Below are 10,296 nucleotides of genomic sequence, written 5' to 3'. Positions count from 1 at the left end.
AGATTTTACCACACGCAAACGGGTTAAAAACTTCTATATTACTTGCAAGAATAATAAGATTGTTGTAGTATAAATAGTTCTCGCAAGGTCGTTCTCCACATGGATTATTAAATAATTCGAAACAAACCAAATTCCAATTAATTATTGTAAAGCAGAAAATTGAGATGATTGGTTTTACAATCTACTTAAATTAAAACGAATTTAATTAATAAAAATAAACGAATTTGCAATATTAAAGATGAAGGGGAAAGAAAACTGTTTTGGAAAAATCAAATTAAGAAAGCACTAGGGTTTCACCATCACCTAGCAATCCTATGTATTTTTACCAGTTACTTATGATCTACACATGCCACTTTGAAGGTTAGGTTTTCCTAATTTATATTCTACTTGGAACCTCCAACATAGAGTGTAAATCTAACATGCAACCTGTCCAGACGTTCGGATCAAATCTGAACATGATTTGAACATGAAAGACTCATTATGCTTTATGAAAACCCTTTGAAAAACCATGCAACCCTTAAGATGTGGTGTTCATCTTAAGTGAAATTATAATTATTAATCACAAGAAGCTAGGGTCAATTTCAGGGAACCTTCCGACCAAAACTGCATCAAATTACTTTTCTAAGGATCATAATGGTGATCAGGCATTAAGACAATTAGATAGTTTTAATCACAGTGATCAATAATTCAAAATATGCATGCAATCAATCACAAGGAATTAAATAAAAATTACATATTCATGCTAAGGCTTAAGGCTTCGCCCTAGCAAAAGGAATTAGTTACGCATATTCATAATTAAAATCATTGAAAATATTATTAAAAATAAAAGGAATGAAAACACCTTAAAAGTAGAAAATCTCCAAGAACCCTAGCAAAGTTCTCTATCTCCAAAGTTTCATAAAAGCAAAACATTCCCCAAAACTAGAACAGGCCAAAGCCTTTTAATATTTCCCTAAAGCCAGCGCACAAACCCTAACAATCAATTATTTTATTCCCACTAAGAAACTAAATAATAATAAAATAAAATACAAAATAAAGTCCTAATTAAACTAGGAAAAGCTGCACAGAAACTGTTCAGCCACGTTTTAGCCTCAAATCTCCTCCAAATCCCACCCAAGATAGCTTGTTTTAAAGATAAGAATGTTCTGAACACATCTCCAGAAGGCCACGAACCCATCCGAGGCCATCTTGGGCTCCAAAACGTAAGTTAAGAAAAAAACGTCACTATTCCAGTACTGTGCATTCCTCCTTTATTTATTGCCAGAAAATCATCTCTTGGTAGAAAAATCTGATATTTTGATACGATCAAGCTAAGTGAATCATGAACATCCTCCAATTGGAATTACTCCAAAATTCATCTATTTAACCATGTTTTGCTCCAGAAGAAGTCGAAAGTCCTATATTAGAAATACAATTCAAAGTATCAAAATTCTTCTAAAATATTACCAAAATATACTAAGAATAGAGTAAAATATATAATATAAAATATACTCATCAGGTTTCTTCTGGGGAGGTTCTTAACTTGTGATGTCTTCATATGGGAGTCAAGAACCCTTATCCGCCACATGGGAGGTAGAGTGAGAGAGAGAGAAGGGAACAATAGGTTTCTTCTGGGGAAGTTCTTAGCTTGTGATGTCTTCATTTGGGAGTCAGAACCATTATCCCTCTTATATAAAACCTATATCACGATGAGTGGGAACTTTTCAATGATGTTCAATGAAATGTACTCAAGAAAGTTACCTGTATTCTAAGTTGTCCATCTTACTTTTGGTATGTTTTCAATCATGTGATGAGCATGTTCTGAATCATGCTGCACTTATGTCTTTTATAATGCGGTTAAGCCTTCTTCGCCCGTCTTTGCAAATTTAATAGAATAATCAAGAAATCAGATCAATTATTAATGATACTTTGTGTGATCCATGATGTCATCAACTTATGCAACGCTTATGTGGCCATTTTATATATGTGTATGATTAATTAAGGTCAAACATTGTTAATTATATAGGAATCATTATATATTATTATTGTTGTTTCTGGATTCCTGCACGCGGAGATCTTTGATACCTAACCCATTTGACACAAGTTAACAATTCGGTTCTATTTAAAGCAAAATAAAGGACTTAGAGAGGTAGAAGAGATCAAACTAATCTAGAATCGATAACTAATAAGGTAGTGGATTTTACTATTACTGTTGGACATGCTAAGTAAAGTTCACTTTAAGAAGGTCCACTAATGCAATGGAAAGACGTAAGCATAATTTGTGGATCAACAATCATTCTGATTCTGTGAAGGAGAAATATACATAACAGTGGTTTGCTACCAACTCTTTTGTAATAATTAATTGTCTAATAGTGTAAATAAGCTCTTATTTATGCTCATAACTCATATATATGTATATGTAATTATATATTCATCAACATCAGTGAGATAATGCTTCCGTTTACCAAGAAATTAACGTTTTAGGATGACATGCAGGATAGCAAATTGGGAGTGTGAGCTAATACTTCCCATACATAATTAACTATGGAAATGGATAGGTTAGTAGCATCTTTATTATAGGACTAAATGAAAATATGACTCGTCTCATAAGACTATTAGGACCCTTTTGGCTACCATTTTGTTTTAAATTTTTACTGTGTTATAGATACGTGGAAAGTATATAGGGGAAATGATGAATTAAGTGGTGAAGGGTAAAATTATAAACGAAATGATTGTCAAATAGATTCTAAATAGTAATCAAACAAATCTTAATTTGCACATCGACTTGGAGAGTTGTATATATATGAAGGAGAATTGGATGTGGAAATCAACATTGTTCTTTCTTGCCATGATTAATGGGTAATGGAGAAGAAAAGAAAAAGGGGAATGTTCTCGTCCTCTAGCTTTTTATAGATAGGTCAAACAAACTCTACTGTTGATGAGTGTGGCCTCCTTGACATTAAGTTTGATAGAATTTCTGATCTCTATAAATAATTCACACTTTCAATCTAGGCCTTACGGGAAGGCTTTGTTATATACACTACAACATACAAACTTTACAATTTAAAATACAAGGACTGCACGCCACACATGCAGCAGCACAGCAACAGCACACCATAGCACTCGGAGCAATAGCACAGCAATAATAAACTGTCCTCCCTGCTGTCCATGAGTCAGCAATCACATGTCCACTATAGTTGTAATGATGGCAGGCACTTTAGAGTTTAAACATGAGCTGGATTCTTGTAACTCGGACTTGGTCTAACAGCCCCCAGCAAGCTGACAGGCCGAGAAACAACTGGAAGCTTGGACACCAAAAGCTTGAAACGCGAGGAAGACAAGCCCTTTGTAAACAAATCAGCGAGTTGATCTTGAGAACAAATAAAATGTATCAGAAGCTGCTTTCGAACCACCTTCTCACGGACATAGTGATAATCGACCTCTAAGTGTTTTGTCCGCGAATGAAATACTGGATTGGAAGCTAAGGCTATGGAAGAGACATTATCGCACCATATGTGGGGAAGAAGAAGATGCAGATGAAGGTCTTTGAATAATGACCTGAACCAAGATAGCTTAGCAGCCGTGTAGGCTAGTTGCCTATATTCAGCTTCTGTACTTGACCGAGAGACAGTCTTCTGTTTCTTTGAGCTCCAAGACACCAGATTGGACCCCAAATAAATACAAAAACCTCTTGTAGAGTGACGGGTATCAGGATTGCCCGCATAGTCGGCATCCGAAAAAGCATGCAGTTGCATATCTCCAGGTTTATAAACAAGACCATGATCATACGTGGCCTTTAAATATCGTAGGATACGTTTCACTGCCATCCAATGAGTGTCCTTGGGGGAGTGCATAAATTGGCACACCTGGTTAACAGCATATGAGAGATTCGGTCTCGTGATGGTTAAATATTGCAACGCACCAACGACACTACGATATTGCTCCGGATGTTTGTAGGGTTCACCAACATAAGCACTCAATTTTTGGCCTGTAGAAACTGGAGTGGAAATTGGCTTGGCATCTTTAAACTTCGTTCGCTCAAGCAAGTCCAGAGCATACTTGGATTGAGTCAAATGCAGGTTGTGACCAACGTAAGTGGCTTCAACGCCCAAGAAATAACTAAGGGGACCCAAGTCTTTCATGGAAAACAAAGTGCTAAGCTTCGTGATCAACCATGCCATTTGAGTAGTGTTGTTTCCTGTGAGCAATATGTCATCCACATAAATAAGCAAAATCAAATAAACTCCTCTTTGATTAAAAACAAACAAGGAGTAGTCACACATGGATTCTTGGAACCCTAACTGAAGGAGAAACTCAGAAAATCGTTGAAACCAGGCCCTAGGCCCCTGTTTTAAACCATATAAACTACGTTGCAGTTTACAAACATAGTTAGGATACTGGTTATCAACAAAACCTGGTGGTTGCTTCATGTACACATCCTCATTCAAATACCCATGCAAAAATGCATTCTGAACGTCCAATTGTCAAACTTGCCACCTCCGTGAAACTGCCAGACTCAACACAAGTCTAATGGTACTATGCTTGACAACTGGACTAAAGGTCTCCGTATAGTCAATCCCGGATTGTTGATGAAAGCCATTAGCCACAAGCCTAGCCTTATGGCGCTCAATCGAGCCATCTGCATGTCGTTTAATCTTGAAAACCCACTTGTTTGGCAATAAGTTCATGGCACGATGGTAAGGCACAAGAGTCCACGTACCACAGCGCTGCAAGGCACTGAATTCTTGAGCCATTGCATTCCTCCATTCTTTATGCTTTATGGCCTGACTAAAACATGTTGGTTCTGCCACCAAAGTGTCAGTATTAACATACAAAGCATATTTCGGGTTTGGCTTTTGTATCCCAGCTTTAGACCGAGTGGTCATAGGATGGATGAGAGGGGGGTCAGGAATCAGCACGGGATCATAGGGTTGTGACAGAGTCGGGTTCACAGGGACAATAGCAACTATTTCTTGCTCATCTTGGTTTGGGAGAGGTTCACGAGAACTGGAAATGGTTGCAAGATTGGGAGTAGGAGCAGGTGGTTCATTTAGTGGTGGAGTATCTGGGAAACTAGCTGTAGTGGCGGGTTGGACATTGGGTGGGGCTAGACTGTGGTTAGTTGGTGTACCAGGGAGAGGATCTGAAAAATGAAAAAGAAGCTCAGAGGGTGGAGAGATACCTTTTGTGCAAACGTTTTCCTTGAGAGATGTAAGTTCCTGGAAGGGAAAGGAATCCTCATCGAATAATACATGGCGAGACAAATACACTTGTCTCGTGGATAAATCCAAACACTTGTATCCTTGGTGATTCAACGAATATCCTAAGAAAACACATGACTTAGACTTGGGTTGAAGTTTGTGTTTGGCATAGGGTGTCAACCAAGGAAAACATTTACACCCAAAGACTTTAAAGGATACATAAATCGGTGTTCGATGAAATAGCTTTTCATATGGAGATTTGTTTGACAAAACCTTAGTTGGTAACCTATTAATTAGATATGTGGCCGTCAAACAGGCATCAAACCAATATTTGTCAGGGATGTGGGCATGGGAAAGCATGACAACACTAGTTTCGACTATGTGGCGATGTTTTCGTTCCGCCATTCCATTTTGCTCAGGATGTTTAGGGCATGAAAACCGTTGGGAAATACCTTGAGTCGCAAGAAACTGTTTAAAGGCTTGACTCTTATACTCACCACCTTCATCACATTGAAGGGTTTTAATGAATGTGTTAAACATTTTTTCAACCTGCGCCTTAAATGTGACAAAAATGCCAAATACTTCAGATTTGTGTTTCATGGGAAAAATCCAAGAATAGCGAGAATAATCATCGACAAACAAAACATAATAACGAAAACCTTCAATTGATATAACTGGTGAACACCACACATCGGAATGCAAAAGTTCCAAAGGAGAGTGAGACACAGACTCGGACTTGCTAAAGGGAAGTTTGGTACTCTTGCCCAAAGGACAAGAATCACAAAACGTTACATCGGCAGTACCATGACTTGGTACTTGATTATTTGAAATTAAAAACTTAATAATTGAAGACGCAGGATGACCAAGACGAGAATGCCATTTTTTGGCTGAGACTCTAACACCTAAGAACGTTGAAATAGGATACTGGGTTAATCCACCGCCACCTGGAAATGGGTATAACCCATTCTCACATCTCCCTCGGAAAAGCGTCTTCTGGGTCTTGAGGTCCTTGACAAGGAAAAAATGAGGAAATATTAGTAGGTAGCAATGGTTATCAAGAGTGAATTTATGGGCAGAAATAAGGCTAGTGGAGGCGGATGGACAATGAAGGATATTGTTTAGTTCGAATGAGCAAGCCTTAGTACTGATTTTATTCGAACCATAATGTTTAATGGAAAGGCCAATATCATTACCTACACCACCGATATTCTCATTACCATTGTACTCCTTCGGATTTACCAGATTTTGAATATCAGGAGTGACATGGGCATTAGCTCTTGTGTCCAGTAACCAGGTGCCATTTTGTTGTCGATTCAAAGTAATTGGTGAAGAGGCCATAGCAGTAAGACGTTTGGTTGGAATACGTCCTTCATAAGCACCATTCATGCGCTGATAACAATCTAAAGCAGGATGGCCAGGCTTACCACAAATTTGACAAGTGATTCACTCTCCACTTGTATTGAAGTGTTCCCCATTAACGGCAGGATTACGCTGATTAGTGTTGCGAGGAAAGAAACCTCGCTGGTTGATAGGAGAAGCACCACCTCGATTGGACAGAAAGCCACCACGTCCATTTCCACGAGAACGTCCACCACGTCCTCTTGCAGCTACAAAAGCATTGACTGGAGTAGCTTCCACCACAGGTACAGTTTGTTCCATCATGCGCCTCTCCGTGGTCAAAAGGAGGGCTTCAAGGGTTGGGTACGTGATCAGAGTATCACGTGCCTGAGCTGCATTGACAGTCATCTCGAATGCAGGTCCAAGGTTATTAAGAATAATTTGAACCAGTTCATTATCACTTACTGGTTGTCCGGCGAGGGCAAGATTATCGGAAATAGCATTGACACGATCCAAGTAATCAGCTACTGAGAGATCGCCTTTTTTGGTCAGGAGCAATTCATTGCGCAGAAAGAGAATGCGATTCTGAGAAGTGGATGTGTAACGCTGCTCAAGAGCCTCTCATGTCGCACGAGATGCGCGTTTGCTGGCAACGGTTGCTAGAACAGAAGCAGTCAGCGAGCCATTGATCCAACTCAGAACCATTTGATCGCGTTGCACCCATGTAACATACTCCGGATTGACAGCAGTATTTCCAGCCAAGTGTTTCGGAGGACAGTCCAGAAAGCCGTCGACGTAACCCATCAGGTCACGACTCTTCAGTATTGGCAAAATCTGCGCCAACCATAGAGGATGGTTGGCACGATCAAGCTTAATATTCACTATGGTAGTCATGGAAGAGAATAAGGGATTGACGGATGAAGTTGCAGGAGGGGGAAGAATAGGGTTGACATTATTAGTTTCAGCCATGGAAACAGTGATGCGGAAGAAAAAAAAAACAAGGATCTTTTGTCGTTAGACAGAAAGGCTCAGTACCATGATAGAATTTCTGATCTCTATAAATAATTCACACTTCCAATCTAGGCCTTACGGGAAGGCTTTGTTATATACACTACAACATACAAACTTTACAATTTAAAATACAAGGACTGCACGCCACACATGCAGCAGCACAGCAACAGCACACCACAGCACTCGGAGCAATAGCACAGCAATAATAAACTGTCCTCCTTGCTGTCCATGAGTCAGCAATCACATGTCCACTATAGTTGTAATGATGGCAGGCACTTTAGAGTTTAAACATGAGCTGGATTCTTGTAACTCGGACTTGGTCTAACAAAGTTAAGTTTAGCACATTCTTAATTAACGTTTTTCATGCCGTTCCGTGAGGAACCTTCTTATTTAGTCACAATGGATCTCCAAATAAACGTGATCATCCTTGGAAAAAAGAGAAGCACGGGGGGGGGGGGGGGGGGGGGGGGTGGTGAGGGTGTGGTTGAAGGGACAGAATAAAATCAAAATGTTTTGATCTCCAAATAAACGTGATCATCCTTGGAAAAAAGAGGAGCGGCGCCGCGGGGGGGGGGGGGGGGGGGGGGGGGGGGGGGGGGGGGGGGGGGGGGGGTGGTGGTGGGGGTGGGGGTGGGGGTGGTGGTGGTGGGGGTGTTGGGGTTGTGGGGTGGGAGGGTGTGGTTGAAGGGACAGAATAAAATCAAAATGTATAAAACTTTTATCAAGTCAAACCAACATACCATCAAGTAGTAACAATGTTAAATGTACCACATATGTCTTATCATCTTAAATATGTATTATATTACAAGAGAACGGGAAAATTTTATTTGAATCCATTTGTTTTATTTCTACGCCAACTTAAGAATGTCTTTAGTGGAATTCCAACTTTGCCATTAAATAAAAAAAAAGTATTTAGAAAAGCCGAGGGAAAGGAAGGTTTTCACCAGTGCACCCTTCCATTTGTTTATTCTGTTATGCAATCGAAGCTCCGATGACCATTGATGTTCTCCTTTCTCCCTTTCTTGTTTCTTTATACGAACTTGGATCCAATTAATCGGAAAAGTGAGATGCCGATATGAAGTGGGGTTGACGGGAGCATAGTACGAAGCCATGTCCAACGTCGACGTTGACACCAACGCCGGTAGCGTATGATGATTCATTTTATTCTTAAGGGTATGAAAAGAAGGAGGAAGACAAAGAGAAGGAAAATAATGGATGGAGATAACAGTCGTTGACGAACTCATCCGAAAATTTTGTCGACATTTGGTTTGGGTTAACAGGAAATAATGGGGAGGTGCAATGTGTAGTGGGGTTAGGATTATTGGGTATAAGATAATTAAAAGGAAGACTTTGAATGCGGCTCTTAATTATTAATGTTCTTTAATTGAAACCTTGGTTATTTTTAGTTTCAAATTTTTATCGAAGTTCTTGACATTAATGTAATAGTATATTTCTATGTAGGTTATTAAATTATTCAAATAAAAAAAATGAAATTTGAAGTTGTTTATATTAATGAGATTTTAAATAAAACCCATAATTTGTGGAACTAAAAATATTAAAAGATAAAAATACTCACCAATATTTTGTCACTATATATATACAAACAGGGTACATTCATCAAATTTAACCCCAAAATTATTGTACCAAAACATGGGTACATTCTTCAAAACCTCACAAAAGGGATAATAGATGTTAGGCTTAATAATATTTGTAATTTATTCAATTAAACTTGATATAAATACATTCTCAAATCAACGAAAAAGAATGTACTCATTTAAGTTTAAAAATGGATTAGAAAAAAACAAATTGAATGGATTTTATATAAATAAAAGTGAGTTCATTTTACATATAACAAACTAGTATATTTAAGAATGGGTACATATAAGATTAAAAAACTGAAAAAATGAATGGGTACATTTAAGATTAAAAAGTTGAAAATCTTTTTATAAAACATTAATGGGTACAAACTTACTTTATTTATATTTATTTTTATTTTGGGAATGTTTTGAATTGAAAATTAATTAGGAGTTTAATAAAGGTGTTGGTATTAAAATCCTAAATCAATTACTAATTTTTATTTAAAAAATTATGTAACTAAAATTCATTAATACATTTGTGACATCCCACATCGCCCAGGGGAGTGATCCTTAAATGTATATTCTCATCCCTGTCTAGCACGAGGCCTTTTGGGAGCTCATTGGCTTCGGGTTCCGTAGGATCTCCGAAGTTAAGCGAGAAGAGGGATAGAGCAATCTCATGATGGGTGACCCACTGGGAAGTTGCTTGTGAGTTCCCAAAAACAAAACCGTGAGGGAATGGTAAGCCCAAAGCGGACAATATCGTGCTACGGTGGTGGAGCGGGCCCGGGAAGTGATCCGCCCCGGGCCGGGATGTGACAATTTGGTATCAGAGCCTAACCCTGGTCGCGAGTGTGCCGACGAGGACGTCGGGCCCCTAAGGGGGGTGGATTGTGACATCCCACATCGCCCAGGGGAGTGATCCTTAAATGTATATTCTGATCCCTACCTAGCACGAGGCCTTTTGGGAGCTCGCTGGCTTCGGGTTTCGTAAGAACTCCGAAGTTAAGTGAGAAGAGGGTTAGAGCAATCCCATGATGGGTGACCCACTGGGAAGTTGCTTGTGAGTTCCCAAAAACAAAACCGTGAGGGAATGGTAAGCCCAAAGCGGACAATATCGTGCTACGGTGGTGGAGCGGGCCCGGGAAGTGATCCACCCCAGGCCGGGATGTGACACATTAATGCTAGGG

The 10,296-nt window shown here is 39.2% G+C and overlaps 1 protein-coding gene across 1 annotated transcript; it reads right to left on the bottom strand.

Annotated features, from left to right (window-relative positions):
- Window positions 1–3,203: 3,203 nt before the first annotated feature.
- LOC125471498 (uncharacterized mitochondrial protein AtMg00810-like) lies at window positions 3,204–4,160 on the bottom strand. Its single transcript, XM_048571939.1, has one exon. It carries the CDS (start codon window positions 4,158–4,160, stop codon window positions 3,204–3,206), a length of 957 nt encoding a protein of 318 aa, XP_048427896.1.
- Between the last annotated feature and the right edge of the window lie 6,136 nt (window positions 4,161–10,296).

The sequence above is a fragment of a genome, unplaced genomic scaffold, assembly GCF_019419815.1.
Source record: "Pyrus x bretschneideri cultivar Hongxiangsu unplaced genomic scaffold, Pyrus_bretschneideri_v1 Contig6, whole genome shotgun sequence".
In the NCBI taxonomy this organism is placed as follows: domain Eukaryota; kingdom Viridiplantae; phylum Streptophyta; class Magnoliopsida; order Rosales; family Rosaceae; genus Pyrus; species Pyrus x bretschneideri.
The sequence above is the reverse complement of the archived record's forward strand: the minus strand, read 5'-3'. Positions and strand labels throughout refer to the sequence as shown.

What these genes read in the sequence shown, in the direction of transcription:
- LOC125471498 (XM_048571939.1), bottom strand. Translation starts at nt 4,160, where the DNA reads ATGGCATGGTTGATCACGAAGCTTAGCACTTTGTTTTCCATGAAAGAC.